At 44.4% G+C, this 25,163-nt stretch overlaps 1 protein-coding gene and 1 pseudogene across 2 annotated transcripts in view; both read left to right on the forward strand.

Annotated features, from left to right (window-relative positions):
* Positions 1–2,647: 2,647 nt before the first annotated feature.
* The window catches only part of ARHGAP6 (Rho GTPase activating protein 6), a 511,541-nt gene continuing 489,025 nt past the window's right edge, over positions 2,648–25,163 (forward strand). For both annotated transcript variants that reach the window (XM_061136147.1, XM_061136146.1), the window contains exon 1: positions 2,648–3,226. In XM_061136147.1, the coding sequence (XP_060992130.1) occupies positions 2,648–3,226 (579 nt within the window). The remainder of the gene's footprint in view (positions 3,227–25,163) is intronic.
* On the forward strand, positions 8,034–24,106 carry LOC133052131 (glycogen synthase kinase-3 alpha-like; annotated as a pseudogene).

The raw sequence follows: 25,163 nt of genomic DNA on the forward strand, positions 1-25,163 counted from the left end.
CCACTGGAATTGTAAGTAATCCCGTGAACTGTGACTTTGCTAACCATGTACTCCAAATGCCAAAATCCAACAAAGCATAAACAGTTCCATGCACGGGTATCCAAGTGGCAAAAACATTGTTTTCTTTGCTAGTGACAAGTTACATGATATTGTGAACTAAGGAAAGGTCAGGCAAGACCCTCTGTCTTTTCCTTCTTCTGGGATTTGTTTGAGGAGGGAAGAAAGCAAATGACAACAGTACCCCACATGTAATTTGGTGTGTGTAGTCAGGCAGGAAAGGCAGCAGTTTGAAAGTCTGTGGCTCTCCACGGCACACCTAATCAACAGCCACCGGAGAGTGTGCTTATGTTTCAGGGTGAGAAGAGCTGGGCGGCAGGGAGGGTGAGAGGAAATTGGTTTCTCATTTTGTCTTGTGGTGGCAGATGGATCATAATGCTACAGGAGGGAACTCCCTGAGTGCAGTGGGTCCCGCTGCATTTACAAAAGTGGGTACGCCATAGATCCTGGGGTCCGAATGAAGCCCTTTGTTGAAGCGTTGAATTCTTCTGTTAATTAGATTTCATGACGTGACCCTTCCTAGACAGTCAAATACCTAGGACTGTTTAACACACTTTTTAAGACGAGAAGGACATTGAATTTTCCCCTGAAAATTTTACTGGGAATAAAACAAACTTTCCAAAATCCATGTCGGACAATTCTGATATGATACACAACAAGGCGAATGTTTGTGTCAAACACCTGCATATAAATGCAGTTCACAGTAAGCTTTTTTTCTTTAATAAAAGTAACCGTAAAGGAAAGCCACCTTCCTATTTGCCTAAAATCCTCTTCATCCAGAAGGGGTAAAAGAGGGCACAAGAACACAGTTAAAGTACTCAGGCATTTCCAGCGTTTTCTCCGTACCCCTGCTGAGATGATTGTGAGATGCGTTACAAAACATAAATGTTAGGTCAGAAACATAGAAGCCTCGCAGAAGCAGGCGTGGCTTTGAATTTTATATTCTAAGGTGCTCCCAGACTTGTTTTCAACAGGGAACATGGACATCGCCAGCGTTTTCCAGCTTCCCAGGAATGTGGCCGCAGCGCTCTGCGCCCAGAGGCGTCCCACGACCGAACTCGGAGACTGATCGCTTTGTGAGCGCCAATCCCCGCAGCCTGTGGGCTGAAGCTGCGCGGGGTGCCTGCCGCCTGCTCGGCCCCACTAACCCCTCCTCCTCGAATACAGTTACTGCGCGACCCTTACACGGCGAGGACCCCTCCCCACCCCCCAGTATTCTTAGTAGGTCCCATTTCCAGCCCATTCATCGCAGCCACTGCATTTGGACTGAATCTCTATCCTTCATTTTTAAAAACAAAAACAGCGGGGGGTGGGGGGGGGGAGAAGGCAGGAGATTTAACTCCAACTTCAGAGCAACCGTCTTGGGCTGCCCATCTGACACCAGTGGGTGGGGTGCAATCTGACACTTCCTTTCCTTTCCAGAAACGTGAGTGGAGCTGGCGCCCCCTTCGCTCTGGGGGAGGGGAAACCGGGGAGAAGGTCCGCACTTCCGTCCTCGGGGCTTTCTCCCCAGGAGACCCAGTATCAGTGGTGAGCAGCACTCGCTCTGTGCCGCTCCCAGGTTTGGCGCCTGGAAAACTCCACGTTCTGCTTTCTCCTGCTTCTGGCTCCGCCCCAGCTCCAGACCTGGCTTCTCTCCCACCCTACCCGTCCGGGCCGCCCCCTTCGCGCTGCCTCTAGCGCGAGCGTGCGGGGACATCCCCGCTCCAGCCCTGGGCCCAAGGCTGGGTTGAGACTATTACGAGTCCCTCTCCGGCGGGTCATGGACAGCCGACCCTGGGGTTCTCCCCTTAGCTCCCTGAGCGCAGCCAGGAATTCTCTCCCACCGTAGCCGCTCAGCACTTGGAAGGCCCTGGGCGCTGCGCGTTTCGTGTCCCCACTTTGTAGCGAGAAACTAGCACCTCAGGGGAGCCTGGAGCTTGGAGACACTCTTGCGCCTAGCCAGTCAGAGGAGTAGGCGCAGCAGCCAAGTGGTGGCGAGACGCGTAGCTTCAGGGGCCCGGATACGGCGACGGTGCCCTGGGGCGCAGATCGGGTGCCCAGCTCCAGCGCGGGAGGAAGTCTCTCTCACGGCGAGCGGAGAGCGAGGGACGCGCCCTGGGCGCACGCCCAGGAGGCCTCCTCCTCAGCCCTCGGGACCGTCCTTAGGGCGCAAGGAGGAGCTTGCTGGAGACTTCGAGGCTGTCCAGAGCCAGAGAGCCGGAGCGCGGCGTCTCCTGCCTCAGCTGGGAAGGGGGAGTGGCGCTGGCCGCCGGAGCTGGGAACCCAGCGAGCGCCTGACCTTCCTCCTCTTCTTCCTTACCCTCTTCAGGACTTAGGCTCTGCGGGAAGGTTCTCGCGACCGAAGGAGTCCCCCCTCCCCACCCCTTTTCCTAGAAGGCTGGTGATGGATCTCCTGCTTCTGCCCCCACCGGGGCACTTGGAGCGCGCTGGTGGCGCGTGAGCCGGGAACTGCCCTCTACCGCCCTCGGCGAGCCTCGGGCCGACGCCGCCTGACAGCCTCGCCCGAGCCCCCTTGCTTCCTGGGCCCCAAATCACTAGCAGTTCCGAGAGCTGGAAGAGGGTGGCCCTCAGGCACAGCCCCGCCGGGATGTCCGCGCAGAGCCTGCTCCACAGTGTCTTCTCCTGCTCCTCGCCGGCCTCGGGCAGCGCGGCTTCTGCCAAGGGCTTCTCCAAGAGGAAGCTTCGCCAGACCCGCAGCCTGGACCCGGCTCTGATCGGCGGCTACGGGGGCGAGGCGGGCGCAGAGGGCGGCTCGCGAGGGACCAGCGGGGGCCGCCTCTGCTCCCCGCTGTCCCTGGCCGAGGGTCTGAGCCCTCGCTCGGCGTTCTCTCCCCGGGGCCCACCTCCTCGGGCCAACCGCCTCCCGACCCCCAGACCCCTCTGCTCGTCCTTCTCCACACCCAGCACCCCGCAGGAGAAGTCGCCGTCTGGCAGCTTCCACTTTGACTATGAGGTCCCCCTGGGTCGCGGCGGACTCAAGAAGAGCATGGTGTGGGACCTGCCTTCGGTCCTAGCCGGGCCGGGCAGTGGTCGCAGCGCCATCCTCTGCTCTTCCGGGGGAGGCCCCAACGGCATCTTCGCTTCTCCCAGGAGGTGGCTCCAGCAGAGAAAGTTCCAGTCCCCACCCGACAGCCACGGCCAACCCTATGTCGTGTGGAAGTCCGAGGTAGGGTCCGGTGCCGCGTGTCCTCATGGCCCAAGGCTGGCCACCTGGGCAGTTCTTTAATTACTTCTCATTTACACAGCCAGAGCACCACTGAGGGGTTTTCCTGCTGTGGCTGTTCCTCTGTGGCTGGTGAAATGGTGTCTGGAAACGGGACGTCCCTAGTGGCCACCCGCATGTGTCTTGTTAGGACTCCTTGGCTCCACTCGGAGTAGTGGTAGGAGCTGGGGAAGAGATGCTCTCTGTGCGGCAGGTGATTTCAAAGGGTCACTTATCCCTTCACACAATATTGATATTTTTTGGAACTCAAAATGGTCTAGTTCTAAGCTGTTTGTCAGGATTGGAGGAAATCATATTTTTAAATATTTCTGCCATTTGGTTGTTTTACAGAGAATTCGGGAACATTATTCTTGAGAGTGATATCGGTATGTGTGTGTAGGTCTGTGTGTTTGGGGATGTAGCTACTAGAATTCTCTAGTTTTGATCTTTTCTTCTCCCTAAAGGTTTAGTATCAGAGATCTATGGTATTAAGTACTAGTTTAATCCTGGAGAAAAAAAAATCTCTGCTTAAGGCTATCAGAGATCATGGAAATATGCCCCAATTCCACTAAGGGCAACTAGTAGTTATTTCACTAGCTACATGAATCAAGAATCATTAGCAAATAAGGGACTCAGAGGGAGCTACTGGTACCTTTAAAAATGTTCGCTGGTTAAAAAGAATTGAGAACAGAAGTAATAGGAAACTGTGGTTGATGCATACTTGGAAAGCTGCATGCTTTTAGAGAGTAAATACTAGTTGTTTTAAAAATGAACAACTCTTGTTCAGTTCACAAACTCTATAGATTTGCCTTGGGTCTGTTTCCATAAGGGGAGATTCCATCCATTGTAATTAAATATTTTAAAGTACAGTTAGAATTACAGAAATGGAGTGCAACACCATGTAATTGCTGGAGATTTAGACTAAAGAAAGAAAACACAACCAATAAAAACAGTTGGAAAGTAGTGTCCAACAGAATACCTTGCTCTCTTAACATGAGACAACTAATTATGACATTTTGGATTTAATCAGATCTCCTTAGAAAAATCAGCAATATTTAGCAGAAATATTTGCATCACGGGTTAGTAAAATATTAGTTACTGTGTCAAAAATAACTGCTGGTGTTGGGTGGGGAGCATGGATTACAGATACTAACAAACATTATTGACTGTACTGCCCATTTTCTTGAGGAAGGTAGACAGTAGAGAGAAAAGTCAAATAGGAGAGGGAGAGATTATCTCCAAACCAGAGAACTCAGCATTAGAAAGAGGGTCAAGAATCTAAATGTTGAATTTCTGTTGGTCTTTAGAGGAGCCTGGATTCCTACTCTGTATCAGAAACACACATTAGCAGATTAGTCTGTAGGAGTTGAGAGAGAAAGAAATGCAAAAAGCAAGCCAAGTTCTTGGATTGGATAATCACTGACATTCACGTTTAAACCAATTGTATCATTAAGAATGTCTCTGCTCTTTGCAACTGTATGTACTTGGAATTTAGTATGCAGATGCTGTTTATCACTATTATGATGAAAAGGCAATCTACTGTGGATGATCACAACTGGTTAGAAATCTTCTTCTTATCCATTAAAATCTCATCATCAATGGACAAGTATCTGAACTTCAGCAATACTGGGTGGCGTGGCTTGAAATTGTTCTATGCAGTGTACAGGCAGTCTGCAGGCTCGCCTACCATGACTTTCACCTCTTTTGCAGTGGTTAAAACTAAGTACATAGCCATCTAGCAAAAGAACAAAATTTTTTTTCATAAAATGTTCATGTGTGTGTGTGTGTAATCCCTTTATTCCTGAGGCAAACGTGGAATGATTGGTTAGAATCCTGGCATGAAAGTCCAAAGCTGATTTTGTTTGAGTCCCAGATATCCTAACTTAACCCGAGGGTCTGGAACTTAATGGCCTGGATTACCTTTCAAAGGTTTAATGCCCTGGAACCCTCTCAGAAACCAAGGAAGTTCATCCTATTGAGCACTGCTTGTCCTTCTCACTTGTAAGCAAGCTGGGTCCTTTGTCCTAAAAGAGAATCTTTACTAATGATGTCAAAAGTCCAGCATATGAGCACCTTGCAAGATTACTTATGGGTCCTGGAAAGGAGATTTGGATTGTACAGACTTGGTTCTTTCTTGTGCTTCTCCTGGTCGCTCTGGCTTGGGGTTTCTCTGCCTCTGCACCACTGACGGTTGTGACTGAGTGACTCCTTGCTCTGGACACTGTCCTGTGCATTGTAGGATGTTCAGCAGCATCCTGGGCCTCTACCCACTAGATGCCAATAGCACCCCTCCCACCAGTGTGACAGTGAAAAATGTCTGCAGACACTGCTGAATGTCTTCTGGGGGTCAAAACTGCTCCAGTTGAGAACTCCAACACCAGTGAGTTGAATGTAGCCCCACAGGACAGCCATCTTGACTGTCCACAGAAGTGCTTTCAGCTGGCAGAAACTTTCCTTTTGGGGCCTTCTTCTGATTCCGAAACCATGTAGATCCCTCTTGAGTCTTGCCTACAGATTCCATGGATCTCTTATAGTTTATTCAATTTTCAGTTTCTCTTCCATTGAATCCATGGGCAAACATGAGAATTCACCTTCATTCAGATGTAGCCAGTAATGGATCACATCCATCTCTATTTAGTCCTCTGAACAGATTCTCTGGTTTTAAACTAAATTGTTCAAACAATGGCTCCTGCTCCCAAAGTAAAGCAAAGTAAAGTCGCTCAGTCATGTCTGACTCTTTGCGACCCCATGGACTGTAGCCTACCAGGCTTTTCTGTCCATGGGATTTTCCAGGCAAGAGTACTGGAGTTGCCATTTCCTTCTCCAGGGGATCTTCCCCACCCAGACTCCCCTAAATACCTGAAGCTCTATGCCTTCTGCTCATTCAGAGCTCACAAATGGCAATTTTATGGCTTAAAATGAGGAAGTGTTAGACAAAGTCAGCTACAACTCAGTATTTCCTTACTATGTATTTTAGGATTGCTCTAACAAAATCTGGATCATGGACATGCTGGGTAGAATATCTATTGAGTAGAAAAAGGGAGACGACAAAGGGATAAATGGTACATGGTGATACAGTTGGTGCACACTTCTCAGCTTTGTTCTTGGCAGCCAGGTTCTGTCCTTTACTCTGATCATAAACAAGGGAGTAAGGTCTCATTGTAACCCTGGGGTTCTAATTATTTTGGATCAGAGCTGAACTGACATGGAGTTTGCCAGCCTCTATCCATGAATTCTTTTTTTCTTCATTCACACCACAAGAACTTCTTGAGCACAAGCATTTCTCTATGTACCAGGAATGAAGAGAGGCTAAATTATGGCGTCACCCATTACAGAGCTCACAGTCTAAGGAGGAGCCTGGATGACTCAACCAATAGCTGCAGTGCAGAAGGGTCAGCACAGTGAGGGACTGGGGAATGTGATTCACAGTGCTTTGGGGAGTCTTATAAAACTTCACTGTGCAGAAAACACTTGAACTTGTTCTTCAAGGGTGATTGTCACTTATCAGAAGAAGAAGGGAAGTGATTCCTTGATGAAACAGAAAGGAGTGGACCTGCAAAGGCACAGGGGTGTTGGTGATGTCTGAGTTTCCAACAAAAAGGACTTAGAAGAGCTTAAGTGCAATTGTTCGTTTGGAGGAGGAGGTTAAGATATCTGAAGTTTAATATATGTAGCAACCACATGGTTTTTAGTATAGCAGCCTAATGAAACAAGAAATGAGACACATATTTGGAGGCATGCTGTGCTGTGCTTAGTCACTCAGTTGTGTCTGACTGTTTGCGATCCAGTGGACTGCAGCCCACCACGCCCCTCTGTCCATGAAGATTCTCCAGGTAAGAATACTGAAGTGGGTTGCCGTACCCTCCTCCAGGGCATAATAACTATCTATGGGCTTGGATAAAAATGGCAGAAAGGCCAAAGCACATTGCCCATCCTTCAAGACACCCTTTGGCATCAAATCTGCAGGGAAGTGAAAGGATGTTTTTGAAGTTAGAAGTTTGGTGTGCCTGGAGCACAGGCTATATCTCACTGTATGTTGGACACTAGCATTCAACAGGTTGGGTAGGAGTTTGGACTCTGCATTTCAAAGAACAGTAGTTCTCAACCTGGAGGCAACTTTGTTCCCAGGGGACATTTAGCAATGTCTGAAGACAGTTTTGGTTGTCGTAACTGGGGGTGGTGATGTATTAACTTCATTTTGTGGTTATAGCAAATTACCCCAAACGTGTGGGTTAGAGCAATACAAATCTCTTACCTTATACTTGTAGAGGTCAGAAGTCTGAAATAGGTCCCCTTTGACTAAAGTCAAGGTGTTGGCAGGGCCATGTTCCTTCTGAAGGCTCTAGGGTCTGTTTCCTTTACTTTTCAAGTGTCCCCATCCCCAGTCTTTAATGCCAGCCATGTTCTAGTCATTTCTTCCTCTGACACTCTTAAGGATGCTTGCGATTACATAGGGCTCACCTGGATAATCCAAGGTAATCTCATCGCTTTAAGGTCGGTTGATTAGCAACCTTTAATTCTGTCTGCAACCTTAATTCCCACTTGCCATGTACACTAACATATTCACCAGTTCCAGAGAGTAGGAGGTAGATATCTTTGGTGGGACATTCTTCTGCCTACTAGGAGGGGAAGTGCTAGTTGCATCTAGCTGGGAAAAACCCAGGGCTTCTGCTAAACACTCTACAGTGCACAGGACACCACCCACAACAGAGAATGATCTCAGTTAACTCAGTGTCAAGAGTGCCCAGGCTGAGAAACCCTGTGGCGGAGAATGGGGTAAGTGGTGATTTTTAAGCTTGGGTGTGTAAGGTGATTCAATATGTGTTTTAGAGAGATCACTCTAGTGTTGGTGGGGAGCATGCATCAATAGAATGAAACAAGCAGGAGGACAGATACTCAGAGGAGATAGGCATGGAGTAACCATGCCAAGCATCCTGCAAATAAATGGGAGTTGGCATAGAAACATAACACTTCTGTATTTCTTAGTTTTCTTTTTTTTTCATTTATTTTTATTAGTTGGAGGCTAATTACTTTACAATATTGTAGTGGTTTTTGCCATACATTGACATGAATCAGCCATGGATTTACATGTGTTCCCCATCCCGATCCCCCCTCCCACCTCCCTCCCCATCCCATCCCTCTGGGTCTTCCCAGTGCACCAGCCCTGAGTATTTGTCTCATGGATCCAACCTGGGCTGGTGATCTGTTTCACCCTTGATAGTATACTTGTTTCGATGCTATTCTCTCAGAACATCCCACCCTCGCCTTCTCCCACAGAGTCCTAAAGTCTGTTCTGTACATTTGTGTCTTTTTTTCTGTTTTGCATATTGGGTTATCGTTACCATCTTTTTAAATTCCATATGTATGCGTTAGTATACTGTATTGGTGTTTATCTTTCTGGCTTACTTCACTCTGTATAATGGGCTCCAGCTTCATCCATATCATTAGAACTGATTCAAATGAATTTTTTTTTAATGGCTGAGTAATATTCCATTGTGTATATGTACCACAGCTTCCTTATCCATTTGTCTCCATGGGCATCTAGGTTGCTTCCATGTCCTGGCAATTATAAACAGTGCTGTGATGAACATTGGCCACGCATGCCAAGCATCCTGCAAATAAATGGGAGTTGGCATAGAAACATAACACTTCTGTATTTCTTACTTTTCCACTTTACCAAATTGTTTTCTTGCACTATTGAGCTACATTGAATTGTTTGGTCTCAATAAACCAGTGGTTTTCAACCAGAGGGTAGGTCTGCAGCCTGGATGTATTTGGCAGATGTTCAGTCATATCTGACTCTTTGCGACCCCATGGACTGCAGCACACTAGGCTTCCCTGGCCTTCAGTATCTCTCAGAGTTTGCTCAAACTCATGTCCATTGAGTCGATGAGGCCATCCAGACATCTAATCCTTTGTTGTCCCCTTCTCCTCTTGCCCTTAATCTTTCCCAGCATCTGGGTCTTTTCCAGTGAGTTGGCTCTTCACGTCAGGTGGCCAAAGAATTGGAGTTTCAGCTCCAGCATCAGTCCTTCCAATGAATATTCAGGACTGATTTCCTTTAGGATGGACTGGTTTGATCTCCTTGCTGTCCAAGGGACCCTCAAGACTCTTCTCCAGCACCACAGTTCAAAAGCATCAATTCTTTGGCACTCAGCCTTCTTTATGATATATGACTATATGGCAATGCCTATTGTCATTTTTGATTGCCAGGGCTGAGGCTGGGAACGTGTGTTAACAGCATGATGGGTAGAGACCTGGGATGCTGCTAATCATTCTACACTACGCAGAACAGACTGCCACAACAAATCATTCTCCTGCTCCAGTTTTCCATAGCCCCGAGTTTGAGAAACCCTATATAATGTACTACTTTATACAAGAAACTGAATTCTCAATTTTGCTTTCTGGTACCATTTTCTTTCACGTTTCTGGCTTTACTCTGCCATTTCTTCTTCTTTCCTGCTATATGTCAACCAAGGCTTTGAATTGGGAAAAATGCCATTTTAAAAGGTAATGAAGATAGGGAAAAAATATGGGGTATCTAAACATATGTGTAAGAAAGAATTGAATTGTAAATATGTAATGATGAAAACTGGTATTAAAAGTTAAAACATGGGCAGAGAGGAATATTGTGATTAAAAATAGAGGCTCACCCATGTCGAAAGAGGGAGTAATTAGAGTAAGGTAGCTTCAGACAGAAAATTGACAAAGGGCATTTTACAAGGAATTATGTCTGAAATCTGTTGGTCTCTGGATGGGGGGCGTGCGTGAGAAGCCCGACGGCCCCCCTTCACATGCCCCAGCTCACCACAATTGCTCCCACTCCTGTGTGCAACCCCCACAAATGGGGAGGGGACATGGGGCATGTGCCCCGCCAAAAAGTCAGTTCCCCATGGCAGGTGGTGAGGACAACCACGGACGAGGCAGCACCTGGCCCCCACCGAGAGGTGGGGAACAGGCACGCCTCTCTTACCATCTGGACCACCCCCACCCCCTTCCAAGAGAACAACTCACGGGACACACATCCCTTGGACTGCAAGGAGATCCAACCAGTCAATCCTAAGGGAAATCATTCCTGAATATTCATTGGAAGGACTGATGCTGAAGCTGAAGCTCCAATACTTTGGCCACCTGATGGGAAGAACTGACTCATTGGAAAAGACCCTGGTGCTGGGAAAGATTGAAGGCAGGAGGAGAAGGGGACGGCAGAGGATGAGATGGTTGAATGGCATCACCGACTCAATGGACATGAGTTTGTGATGTCTGGGAAGCTCTGGGAGTTTGTGATGGACAGAGAAGCCTGGCGTGCTGCAGTCCGTGGGGTCGCAGAGTCAGACCTGACTGAGAGACTGAATTGAACTGAACTGATGTCTGAAATCAGCATAATGCCGTAAGAATTTATAACTTGCGAAAATATTCACTTTTCGTGTGCTTTCTCTTGGATTATTTCTCTGTTAGAATTCATTTCCTTTCTAAGGTAATTTTTAACTTGAATAGAGGATAATATTAAGACAAGTTCTTCTGAGATTGAACTGAACTTTCACCGGGATTTTGGAATTTGACAATTGGCAAGAGCATATTTTAGACTCTGAAAGGACCTTAGGTAGCATCTAGTCGCAGCCTCCTTACTTTCCAGTTAAAGACAGGGATTGAAAGAGTTAAGTTCAAACTCAAACAAGTTGAGGGCAGAACCACCCTGAAATCCTCCTTGACTCTCAATACGAACTGCAAAACTTTTGGAAAAAATAAGCAACCATGAAAATCTACAACTCTGGCAGTCCTTTTTTTCTAGCCCCATTACTTAAGGAAACAATTTCCTCAAAGTTGCCCAAATCCCATGACTTTCTTAGACCTCATTTGGCTGAACTTCTGGGCAGAAGTGCCAGCACTGATCTGCCCACCCCCACTACTCCACTACTGCCTCCTCCTCCCCACCCCACTATGCACAGAAGAGTCCCACTCCCCTCCCCACTGCCTGATTCTCAGTCTGTAATGTCTCTTCCTGCTCTTCTGTTTCTGCACTTGTCATCCACACATCCCCACAGTTCTGTGTTTTTCCTTCAGATCATTCTGCCTTGATGATCTCATTCACTTTTGTGACTTCAGCCATTATCCCTCTCGGGGACACTCATAATTCTGTGTGCTTGAGCATCTAACATCTATTCCAATTTCTTGCAAGACATCTGCTCATGATGCCCATTGGACTCCTCCTGGTCTACATGTCTGAAGTGGAACAAATCAATCCCCTTTTCTCTGAGCACACTTCATTTTCCGTATTCCTTATTCTTGGTTGGTGTCACCATTCTTAGGCCAGTTTAGTTTTACCAGGCCAGAAATGTCTTCAGTTTTCCCCTTCTTTTTTTCCCCTCCTGTCGTCTCCAATAAGTTATCAAATCCTGTTGTGTTTATTTCTCATTTGCTCCATGCTCGAAAGGATTTGAAGAGGAATGTATCCAAGTTCTTACATCTCTCTCCAGCTGTTCCTTCTCATTGCCGCTGCCTAGTTTGGGTCCTCATTTTCTGTGACCTCCTGCTTGGTCACCCTGCCTTCAGTTTTCCCCTCTTCCCATCTGGCTTATGGGCCTTCTATTCCAAAGAAATGATTGTAATCACATTAACTGCCTGAATAAAAACCTTTGCTGGGACTTAGTGTGTACAGAATGAAATCCAAACTGCTTAGCCAGTCATTTCAAAGCCTTTTACACTATAATCTTAGCTGACCTCCTCCCCTTTCCCTAGGAATTTTCATCCAACAAAAGCAAACTAGCCACTTAGCCAGGTCGTCATTACATTGTTTGTCAAGTGCCGGCTGGGCCCTAAACACTGGAAGTTTGTGGAGTAAACAGGCATGGCCCTACAAGGTACTTACACCTTTGTGAGAGCAATCATTTCCAATAAATAAATTGCTGCACTTCCTCAGAATGCGATGGCATTATGACAGCAGGACTGTGGTGGACACAATAATGCCCGCCCCCAGGATGTCCTAATTCCTAGAACCCATGGATATGTTACCTTATATGGCAAAAGAGACTTTGCAGATGTGATTAAGTTAAGTATCTTGAGATGGGGAGATGATACTGGATTATCTGGGTGAGTCGAATGTAATCACAAGGATCCTTATAAGAAGGAGACAGGAAAGTCAGAGTTAGAGAAGAAGATTATGAGGACAGAATCAGCCAGAGAGAGACAGACAGACAGATGCAGAAAGAGACAGGCAGACAGACACATACACAGGTTGATTTCAAAGATGCTACACTGCTGGCTTTGAAAATGGAGAGGGAAGCCATGACCCAAAGAATGCGGCAGCCTCTAGAAGCTGGGAAAGGCAAGGGAACAGATTGTCCCTAGAGTCTACACAATGACAGCGGCTCTGCCAACATCCTTCTCCTAGCCCGGTGAGACTTCTGATCTCCAGAACTGTAAGAGAATAAATAAGTGTTGTTTTAAGCCGTGGCATTTGTGATAATTTGTTACAGCAGCCATAGGAAGCTGATACAAGTACTAGGGAGGTCTGGGATGTCTCACCTGAAACCAGTAGATAAGGAGGCTTTTGCCAAACAAAAAAGAAGGGAAAAGATAGAATGGTATGTAATTAAGAAGGTCATAGTATGCTTCAAGAACTTAGAGAAATCCAACTGGAAGCACCTAGAGGAGTAGGAAGATGGAGAAGCATGAGTCTGGCTGGGCCTTGAGCTTCATGATACAGCTCAGGATTTTATGATTTAATGTAAAGGTCTCTGCAGGGATTTTTTTTTCTCCTCATTCTGCTTTTGATTGCCTGGTCCCATATCTGAGAAAATTCCATCATACTTTGTGACTTAACCAGATGTTACCTCCAAAGAAATACAAATTCATGATTTATACAAATGTGAGCTCAGCTTTCCATAGCTAGATTGTAATTTTTTTAAGCCTGCATAGGGGACAGAGTTTCATATCAGAATCTGTTCAATGACTGAGGGAATCTGTGTTCTGACAGTGATTCTTCAAATCCTGAGACACACCTTTGAGGCTTGATGTGTTAGTCTAAATTTTACTTCATCCTCTTTGGGCCATTGCTTATGATAAAGAGACTGAGATTTTAACTGCAACTATGGCAAAAATGGAAAGGAATATGTGGAAATGGAATTAGGTACTGTGTTAGCTAGTAAAGAATGATGTTTTCATTGGCTATTAGGAAAATACACATCAGAACCACAATGATATACTAATTCATATGGCAATATAGTCATATATATGGCTATAATAAACAAGATAATATCAGGTGTTGACAAAGATGTGGAGAAATTGAAACTCTAATACACTGCTGGTGAGAATGTAAAATGGTGCAGCAGCTTTGAAAATACTCTGGCAGTTTCTCAAAAAGTTAAACATTGACTGTATTACCCAGAAGTTCTACCTTTAGGTATCTACTCAAGAGAACTGAAAATACATGTGTACACAAAGATTGTAAGTGAATGAATATTCATAGCAGCATTACTCATCATGACCAAAATGGTAGAAACAATCAAATATCTATCAACAGATGAATGGGCAAACAAAACATGGTATATTTATGCAATGCAAGATTATTCAGCAATAAGAAGGCCTAGAGTACTAATACTTGCTACAACATGGATAAACCTTGAAAACATTACACTAAGTGAAAAAAAGCTAGTTAAAGGACCATATATTGTGTGATTCTATTCATATGAAATGTCTAGACTAGGCAAATCTCTAGAGATAGAGAATAGGTTAATGGTTGCCAGAAGCTGGCAGTAGGGAGTGATGAGAAGTGATTGCTAATGGATACCTGGTTCCTTTTTGGAGGGATAAAAACATTCTGGACCTTGATAGAGGTGATGTTTGCACAGCCTAGGGAATAGACTACAAACTTCTGAATTGTACATTTTAAAAGGGTAAATTTTATGGTATGCAAACTTCAATATCAATTAAAAAAAGAACACTGTTGATGACTTTTAGAGAAAATATATCACTATTGTTGCTACATCATCTTTTCAGTAAAACATAAATGTGAATGAAGAGCATTATGTAGCAGACCCAAGCATAATGTGTATTAAATGCTGTCCTTGAGGATGCAGCAAGGAGGTGGTAAGAGCTCTAACAGATTCAATGGAGGAGTCAACAGCCAACCTGGGATTTTCTGAGACTGGTTACTTTGGAAATTCTGTGTCCTGATTAGTATGCTTTGGAAGCAAGTGCAGAGAAGCTATTAAAAAGATTGTTTTTCAGAATAGGCAGAGACTTTAAAATGTACTTACAATCTTGACAAATTGCCTGGCCATATCACACCAGAGCTATTGAATAGCCACAGATTTGTAGGAGTCGTTAGAGCTAAAAGCAAATTGACAAACTACCCAACAAGTCTTGTGCCGATGGACCCAAGAGGAGAAGGCTGAACTGGAAATGAATTGAGTTGGGTGACCCCATGGATTAAGATAAATAACATGGTTTTCCTTTGGTATACCTGGACACTTGTGGAAACGGGTGAATTATTACTACCCATAGGAGCTGAAGGGCTTCCCAGGTGGCTCAGTGGTAGAAGAAGATACCTGCCAATGCAGAAGATGCAGGAGATGCCAGTTTGATCCCTAGGTCAGGAAAATCCTCTAGAGGAGGAAATGGCAACCCACTCCAGTATTCTTGCCTGGATAATCCCATGAACAAAAGAGCCTGGTGGGCTACAGTCCGTGGGGTCGCAAAGAGTTGGACACGACTGAGCAACTGAGCACGCATGCACAGAAGCTGAAGTGTGAATAAGCATCAGATCAGTTCTCAGCTTGCATTGCCAATAATTTCACCTCTTGGGGGTTGAGCAACACTTAGGCAAGCTGAGACCCAAAGGTGGATGGGGAATGGGAAAGATAAACCTTAGGTGACAGTAGCCACATTGCCTCTGGGTTTATTCTAACAAGGCTTCTGCTATAGTTAATAATTTGGTTTATGGAAATCCTGAACCAGACCACCAGATTTTCTGGCTTTTGAGCAAAGTAGCATTGTGCTTATAATGGAACTTCCTATTGATTCCTTGCCCACTTGTTTCAGTTGTTTGCTTCAGATTGTTGGTGTTGTTTAGTTGCTGAGTCAAGTCCTACTCTTTTTGTGACCCTGTGGATTGTAGCCCTCCAGGATCTTCTGTTCATAAGATTTCCTGGGTAAGAATACTGTGATGGGTTGCCATTTCCTTCTCCGGGGGATCTTCCCAACCCAGGGATTAAACCCGCATCTCCTGCATTGGCAGGCAGATTCTTTATCACTGAGCCACCAGCATAGGTGATGATAATAATAAGTGAAATAACAATTATTAATAGTGTTTGCAGAATGCTCAGCAGTTTATTATTATTATTACTACAACAACTATGTGGGGTGATAGAGTCAACCTTCGTTTTGCAGATAAGGACACTGAGGCTCCAATTAAGAGGCAGCCAGACTTAGTTGGAGAAGAAATGAAGTGACTGGGTTAGAGCTGGACTCTGATCCACACCACCTGGATTCAAATCTCAGCTGTGCTCTGTGACCTTGAACGAATTACAAAGCATCTTTCTGCTTCAGTTTCATCGTCTGTCAAATGGGGTTAATTAAAGTGCCTACCTCAAAGAGTTTTTGTGAGGACCTCATGATCTGATTACTTGGAAAGTGCCCAGCACATAGGAAGTAATAAAAGATGGTTAGTAGAGCAAGGTTACATAAAATGGAAGATGTGTCCAGGTCACACAGTTAGGAAGCAACAAAAGTAGGGCTTGAATTAGAGTATTAGTTGAAAATATTTATTCTGCACCTACAGTGTGTTCCAGGAACCTTTTCCACCAAGGCACTCAAAGAGGGCTTAGGTGATCAAATGAATGAATAGACCTGACTGAGTTGGACAACAGCAGAAGGTAATTGAAAATTTATCTTGAAGTTGTTAAGTAAGGTATACTTTTCATGATAGGCATTGGAGGCTGTCACCCCAGGGATTTGGACTAGTGACTTGGAACACAGGAATTTGCCGGACTTGCATTGTGGATTTGGTGTAACACACGATATGCCAGCAAGCCAGGGGGTAACCTTCATTCCCACACACTAGTCCCAGTAACTTCATTGCATCAGACACTTTTTGTTTGGAGAATACTTAGCATGTTGGAAACTGGATAGCTCCCAATTCAGTCCTGGTTCTCTAGCTGGCAAATGCCGTGTACTTTCTCATTTGAAGCATGATGTTCTCACTTCCTCATGCTACCACTATCATGTGAGCTCAAGCTGACTATTGTTTATGGCTAATCTCATCAACATCTTCCCAAGGGTAACAAGGCAGCATCACTAAGTTGAAACAATACCATCTACACTCAGATGCTTTTTTTGCTCAAAATCTAACCATAACTCCCATTAACATTTCTAGACTGACTTTGGCATTCTGTGAACAAAACAGAATGTTGGGATGGAAGAGTCCTTAAAGGTTTTCTATACAGTCGAGACATCCCTGTGATGCTTAATCCTATCTATGAAATCAGTTTATGCCTAGCACTGGCCCTGCCCCAACGGAGACCTTCAGAGTTCTGCCTTTAGATTATCATAGACATGGTTAATTCTTCCTGGAATTGTGTTCAAAACAAGCCTCCCTAGGACTTTTATCATGCTGCAAATGAATTCTGCCTCTCCTCTCACACAGATTATCACAAATATTGTATTATTATTGTCAGTAAGGAAGTATAGGTTAGCTTTCATTCTGAGCATCAGCACAAAGTTTGGTCATATTTTCTCTTTGACAGAGAAAAATCATGGATATATCAAACCAGAATTGAAGAATTATTTACATGAAAATTAAACTATTGACCCGAAGGTATCTGGCAAACTACTTAAGGAAATCCAGGATTAGAACTTTCTGTCTCTAGGTTCTTGCTGCTAACCCAGTGAGTCAGATTTCTTCCTTTGATGATTTATAAGACAACTCAAAGACAGGTGCAATTTTCATATTGTATCACAGAGGGTGGCTCTGGGTCTTTCAGCAAGCCCCCAAAGAGGCATGTTGAATCTGGCTTCTAATGGAAATATATTGTCAAAAAATGGTGTGGTCAGAACGTGTTTGTCAAAACACCAATAAAATAAATGTGAAAGGTGATATGGAAATAGTAAGCAGACTTGAATGTCATGGAGTGTGATATGAATCCCAGGCTAACTTCAGAAGCTCAGAGTCATGAACTCAGCAGATATATTGTCGCTCTGCTGCAATGACAACATTTTAATCTTATAATTTATGATTAAATTGGAAATAACTTTTCCACTGAGGTGCCCTTTTGAAGATCAGTAAAAGTGCTATGCAAACGATCAGATATTTAGGTTCTTGTTCAGGGTACTTTTAACTGAAAAAGGTTATTCAGAGTGACAAGATTTTTTTTAGAAAGTGAAATAGTTTATTTCTCTTTGCAATATTATTCAGAGTTTCATTTTTCCCCAGGGGAGAGGGATGGGAGCTAGATGCAGAAGAGTCAATATGTCACCATTGTCTAGTGTGTCTTTCCTCATCTAGAAATATCCCTTTTGTAGGAAATGTCTAAATAATGTATTTTACTGATTCCATAAGGTATTGTTTTTAATTTATATAAAGATATGGAAGATCTAACTTATGTAAATGTTCACTGAAATCTAAAATCATTTTAAAAAGTAAAGTTATTTTTTAAAAGTTCAAAGTAAGAACTTTTACTTTCAGAGTTCAGAGTAAGAAAGTTGAATGGTCAAGAAGAAAATTAACTTAGTATACTTACAAAGATTCCTTTTGAGTTATTAATTAAAAGTTTCTATGCAATATTTTGGGCTTCCCTCGTAGCTCAGTCAGTAAAGAATCTGCCTGCAAGGCAGGAGACCCAGGTTCAATCCCTGGGTGGGGAAGATCCCCTGGAGAAGGAAATGGCAACCCACTCCAGTATTCTTGCCTGGAGAATCCCCTGGACAGAGGAGCCTGGTGTGCTATAGTCCATGGGGTTGCAAGAGTCGGACACGACTGAGCAACTAAACCACCACCACCATGCAATATTTTTAGGCTTCCCTGGTAACTCAGCTGGTAAAAATCTGTTGGCAATGCAGGAGACCCCAGTTTGATCCCTGGGTTGGGAAGATCCCCTGGAGGAGGGTATGGAAACCCACTCCAGTATTCTTGCCTGGAGAATCCACATGGACAGAGGAGTCTGGTGTGCTATAGTCCATGGGGTCGCAAGAAGTCGGACACGGCTGAGCGACTAAGTACAGCACAGCACATGCAAACTTTTTACCGGGCAGAAAAATTAACTTTTTTTCTTTTATTTGGAATGACTTCTGCAGAGTTTTAGAGTTTTAGTGTAATTTTTCTGACTGTATTCTGTATGTAATTATTCATACAGCTTTAAGTTCATGATAACACCTTGCTTTAGAAATAAAAATGATTGGTTAGATGTTGCCATATATAATTGGAACATGGATAAATCGAACTTCATGAAAAAAATTGTGAGAAGGGCACAAGTTCTGTGTCTTAATTTGAGTTCCACCAAAGAAAGGACCTGGGTGAATGCAGTTTCTTTGGGAGGTGATCCCGGGAAGCAGGAATGACGAAGAAAAAATGAAATGCCATTATAAATTTGTGTCATAAAATTCACATCTGTGGACAAAGAATGACCACGATTCCTGCAGGACCATGCCTCTCAGAATCATCTACCTGTGTTTCTGTTATCTATTTCAGTATAACAAACAATCCCCCAACTTAGTGGCATGACTCTGTGGGTCAGGAATTAAATGATCACAGCTCAGCTGGGCAGTTCTGGTCTACAAGGCATCAGCTGAACTCACTCATTTGGATGCTTTTAGCTGGTGTCTGGGATGCCTGGAAAGTTCAGGATGTCTACACTTATATGTCTGGTGCGTTGGTGATCCTCCATGTGGCCCCTCTCCCCAAGAGGATAGCTAGGGCTTCCTCACTGCATGGTAATCTCATGGTATTTGGTCAGCATGAGTCACAGGGCCCGCCCAGATTCAAGGGCAAGGGAAATAGATTCCACCTGTTGATGGGAGAAGCAAAAATCACTTGTGGCCTTCTTGGATTTGTTTCAAGCTAAAATATGGGGAGATGGAGAATGTCTCCATTGGTTTGGTATCTTTCTTTAAAAAGTCTTTTGGTCTCCGTTTGCATGAAATATTTATTTCCAGCCCTTCACTTTTGGTCTGTATGTGTCCCTTGTTTTGAGGTAGGTTTCTTGTAGACAGCATATATAGCTGAATTTGTTACAATATTGCTTCTGTTTTACGTTTTGATTTTTTGGCTGCAAGGTAGGAGGGGACTTAGCTCCCTGACCAGGGATCAAACTCACATCCCTCTGCACTGGAATGCAAAGTCTTAACCACTGCACTGCCAGGGAAGTCATTCCATTGGTTTCTATCCTGAATTGGTTGAACCTTGTAACCTCTTGCACACGACCGAGTGTTCACTAGAGATGAATCACTAGGAGCACGAACTTCAGTGTGAGCTTGAACAGAACTAACTTCCCAGCACAGTCCTAGCCAAATTAAAAAATTTTAGCACAGGCTCATGGGGAGCAGCAAGTAGAATGTCAACCACAATCTTATTTAACTGAAGGACAGTATAATCATAGACTTTGGAGGTGTGTAAACCTGGGGTCAAATCCCAGAGCCACTACTTACAAGGTACAAGTTTCAGTTTCTTCACCTTCAAAGGGAGTACAGCTGTATTCTCTTTGCAGGAGGTTGTGAAATCAGTTGGTGAATGCACTTAGGCCCCGTGGGCCATGAGGTGTCATACAGCTGTGTCTGTTGTTTATTACTCCATCTGTTTCATTCCTAAATGCTGTTATAGGCAGTGAGCATGGATTTTATAATGCTTTCAGAGGAAAAGAAGCAACAATACTATTTTTGGCTTTTTAAAGTCTTAAGAAAATATGCAGTACCCGAGGCAACTATGTTACAGTGAAGTTTTTCCTCTACATATTAGGTTTTAAGATTTGTGTACAATAATTAAAATTGTATCAAAAAGAGTGCTATTTATTTCCTGTCAACTTTCATATACATATACCCATGAGTAAATGGCAAAATACGCCCTTTCTTATGCAGAGTTGGGGCAAAGAAGTTAAGAGTATACATTCAACCCTGTGGTAGTTGTTCTTTATTTATTTTTTTAATAATGATTTTATTTTTATTTCTTTCTTCAATCAATATATTTTTATTGAAGTACAGTTGATTTACAATGTGTTAATTTCTGCTGTACAGCAAAGTGATTCAGTTATATATATATAATTATGTACATAAGATATATATTATATATTCTTTTTCATACTCTTTTTCATGGTGGTTTATCACAGGATATTGCATATTGTTCTCCATGCTATACAGTAGGACCTTGTTGTTTATCCATTCTGTATATAAAAGCTTACATTTGCTAACCCCAGCCTCCCACTCCATCCCCCCCACCTCCCTCCCCCTGATTGGCAACCACCAGCCTGTCCTCTATGTCTGAGTCTGTTTGATGTGCTAAGTTGCTTCAGTCACATATGACTCTTTGGGACCCTACGGACTATAGTCTGCCAGGCTCCTCTGCCCCTAGAATTTCCCAGGCAAGTATTCACAATAGCCAAGACATAGAAACAACCTAAATGTCCATTAATGGATGAATGGATAAAGAAGACATGGTACAAATATATAATGGAAAATTCTCAGCCACAAAAAGAACAAAATAATGCCATTTGCAGCAACATGGGTGCAACTAGAGATTACCATACTAAGCAAGCCAGAAGGAGAAAGACAAAACTGTGTGATATCATATGTGGAATCTAAAATATGACACAAATGAACCCATCTACAAAACAAATTTCCCAGGTCACACTAGTGGTAAAGAAGCCGCCTGCTAATTGCAGGAGATATAGTTGTTCTTTAGGTAAGAGTTATTATATTGATTTATCTGCTGCTCTTAGGGAATTTCCACATATTCTTTAGTTGGCAGTAACTGCAGCTGTGATACCCCTTAACCCCCAACTGGCTATTAAAGTATCATTGTGCAAAGCTACTTTTTCTTAGAACTTTTCAGTATACTCCATTGAGATCCTTCCAAATGACTGGATGTTAATAAAACACAGAGGAACACAAACAAGTATCTTGGATTAGAACAGGCTTTCTAAAGCTTAGAGGCATGAGGTAGCAAATGAAGAAATTTAATTTTTGTTTTCATTAGTTGATAATCAATATCAGCTACTGGAGTATTATCAATCATTCTTACCAATTAACTCATTCATCAAACTATTCAGCATATCTTAAGTGTTGAACTCTGGCTTTATCAAAATGATAATTGTTAAATAAATGGGAAAAAAACCAAAATGATAATTGTTACATCTAATATTTTTGAATTCTTGCCTTGAGCTCATTATCCTACTACATGCTTTAAAAAGGAATGGCATCCAGCCAATAAACTAAGTGAGTGACTTGACTCCGTTTCCCAGAGTGCATCAGGCCTGCACAACTCACTGATGGAGTGGCTGTGACTACATTTCTGAGGCACACCTAGGGACACATGGCTGCCACAATGCAGTGGCAGTGGGAAGGTGACCACAGTGGTAGCCACTCTAGGCCAAGGCCCAGAGTGCTCCCAGGAAGTGGCTTACACAGACATCAAAGTGATTGGCAGTGGCTCATTTGGGGTCGTGTACCAGGCATGGCTGACAGACACCAGGGAACTCGTGGCCATCAAGAAGTTTCTCCAGGACAAGAGGTTCAAGATCTGAGAGCTGCAGATTATGTGTAAGCTAGATCACTGCAATATTGCAAGGCTGAGATGCTTTTTCTATTTCAAAAGGGAGAAGAAAGATGTTGTTCAGTTGCTAAGTCATGTCCGACTCTTTGTGACCCCATGGACTACATGGAAGCATGCCAGGCTTCCCTGGCCTTCACTATCTCCTGGAGTTTGCTCAAACTCATGTCCATTGATTTAGTGATGCCATCCAATGATCTCATCCTCTGTCATGCCCTTCTCCTGCCCTCAGTCTTTCCCAGCTTCAAGATCTTTTCCAGTGAGTTGGCTCTCCACCACAGGTGACCAAAGTATTGGAGCTTCAGCATCAGTCCTTCCAATGAATATTCAGAGTTGATTTCCTTTAGGATTTGACTAGTTTGACCTCCTTACTGCCCAAGGGACTCTCAAGACTCTTCTCCACCAGCACAGTTTGAAAGCATCAGTTCTTGGTCACTCAGCCTTCTTTATGGTCCAACTCTCACATCTGTACATGACTATTGGGAAAACCATTGTTGTTCAGTCGCTCAGTCATGTCCGACTCTTTGTGACCTCATGGACTACAGCACACCAGGCTTCCCTGCCCTTCACCATCTCTCGGAGTTTGTTCAAACTCATGTCCATTGAATCAGTGATGCCATCCATAGCTTTGACTGTACAGACCTTTGTTGGCAAAGTGATCTCTGCTTTTTAATATGCTATCTAGCTTTGTCATAGCTTTTCTTCCAAGGAACAAGCATCTTTTAATTTCTTGGTTACAGTCACCATGCTCAGTGATTTTGGAGCCCAAGAAAATTAAGTCTGTCACTGTTTCCCCATGTTTTCCATGAAGAAAGATGAGTTTTACCTAAATCTGGTGCTGGAATATGTGTCTGAGACAGTGTACCAGGTGGTCTGCCATTTTACCAAGGCCAGGTTGACCATTGCTATCATCTGTGTCAAGGTATGAACTTCCTTGGTGGCTCAGATGGTAAAGCGTCTGCCTACAATGTGGGAGACCTGGGTTCAATCCCTGGGTTGGGAAGATCCCCTGGAGAAGGAAAGGGCAACCCACTCCAGTATTCTTGCCTGGAAAATCCCATGGATGGAGGAGCCTGGTGGGCTACAGTTCATGGGGTCAAAAAGAGTCGGACAGGACTGAGCAACTTCTCTCTCTCTTTATGTCAAGGTATACATGTACCAGCTCTTCCAGAGCTTGGCCTACATCCACGCTCAGGGTGTATGCCACCCATACATCAAGCCCCAGAACATGCTGGTGGATCCTGTCACCCCTGTCCTCCAGCTCTGCGATTTTGGCACTGCAAAGCAGTTGGTCTGAGGGGAGCCCAGTGTCTCATACATCTGTTCTCAATACTACCGGGCCCCAGAGCTGATCTTCAGAACCACTGAAAGTGAAAGTCGCTCAATTGTGTCCAACTCTTTGCGAACCCCATGGACTATACAGTCCATGAAATTCTCCAGGTCAGAATACTGGAGTGGATAGCCTTTCCCTTCTCCAGGGGATCTTCCCAACCCAGGGATGGAACCCAGGTCTCCTGCATTGCAGGCAGATTCTTTACCAGCTGAGCCACAGGGAAGCTCATTCATTGCTGTGTGTGTGGTCAGCTGGCTGTGTACTGCCTGAGCTCCTCCTAGGCTAGCCCATCTTCCCTTGGGACAGTGGGGTGGACCAGCTGGTAGAGAGCATCAAGGTGCTGGGAACACCAACCTGGGAAGTGATTTGAGAGATGAATCCCAGCTACACAGAGTTCCAGTTTCCCCAGATTAAAGCTCACCCCTGGACAAAGATATTCAAATCGATTGGCCCCTGGGGCCATTGCACCCCACTCTAGCCTGCTCACACTGGAAGCCTGTGCCCAAACCTTCTTTGATGATCTGTGAGGTCCTGGAACCCAGCTCCCCAGCAACTGCCCACTTCTCCTTTCTTCAATTTCAGTCCTGTCCAACTCACTGTCCAACCATCTCTCAACACTGTCTCATCTCTTCTCACTTGAGGACCCCAGCAAGCACTTCCTTCCTCACCCCATCCTCACAAACTTGAAGTGAACCTCAGACCGGCCTGGACTTGGCAGTTGACTGATGCTACAGCTCTTCCCACTAACTCTTCCTGAGGGTGCCACCAACCACCCCTTCCATCTGGGAACCCCAAGGGGGCTGGGAATGGGGGCCATAGCCCACCAAGCTCCTGCCCTGACTGGGCACCTCGACTAGAGGGCAGAGGTAATGAGTCCCTCTCCCCACCGCCGGGAGGGAATAGAAGAAGGACAGAGGATGGGGGGTGGGCATGAGGACTTTCTACCCCTCAGCCCACTCCCTTCCCCCAGGTCTCCACCTCCTTCAACCTCCCTCCCCTCCTGTGTCCCTTGTGAATAGAACCAGAGCAGTCCCTCTCCTCTTCCCTTCCTTGGCCCCTGGGTGTAAATAGATTGTTATTTTTTTTTCTTAAAACGTCGATTCACACCATCCAACCTGGACCCTCCCCTTCCTATGGCTGGATTCCCCCTCTTGTCCTCTGCCCCTAAGGCTTCCTCCCTCCTCTCCCCACTCTGGAGGGCAGAGGCAGTGGGGGAGCTTCTCGTGTCTTAGTTTTCACAGTAAGACTTGCCTGTGTGCTGACCTCCATTTGAGAAATTTTGGCATTAAAAAAAAAGCGATGGATCACTAAATCCTCAAAGTAATCCTAGGAAGTTTGAAAACAAAAAATGGCAAAGGGAGGATGTAAATCCAGCTCTGAGAATTCCACCCGGAAAAGAAAATAACATGTGGTCCTTGTTCCCAATGTTCTCAATCTAGAGGGACATGTAATAACAACAATAATGGCACTCAACAATTATTGAGTGCTTACTTGAGTCAAACTCTGAATTACTTTATTTGCATGACTTCATTGAGTTCTCATATCAACTGCATGAGATGTTTTTATTAGCCCAATTATCTAGACAAGGAAGTTTAGACACAGAATTAAGTAATTTTCTGTAAGTTACACAGCTGGTAGGAGATTGGGTCAGGATTTGAATCCAGATAGCCTGTTTTTAGATCTCTGACTTATAACCGGCACTTCATATAGGCTATATTCAGAACTTTATCACATGAGATAAAACAGGTTTCTAGATGATGCTTTAAGAATGGATAAGAGGGAAAGTCAAACTCTGCCTGAGGAAGTCAAAGGAG

This window comes from Dama dama, chromosome X (assembly GCF_033118175.1).
Source record: "Dama dama isolate Ldn47 chromosome X, ASM3311817v1, whole genome shotgun sequence".
NCBI classification, from domain to species: Eukaryota; Metazoa; Chordata; class Mammalia; order Artiodactyla; family Cervidae; genus Dama; species Dama dama.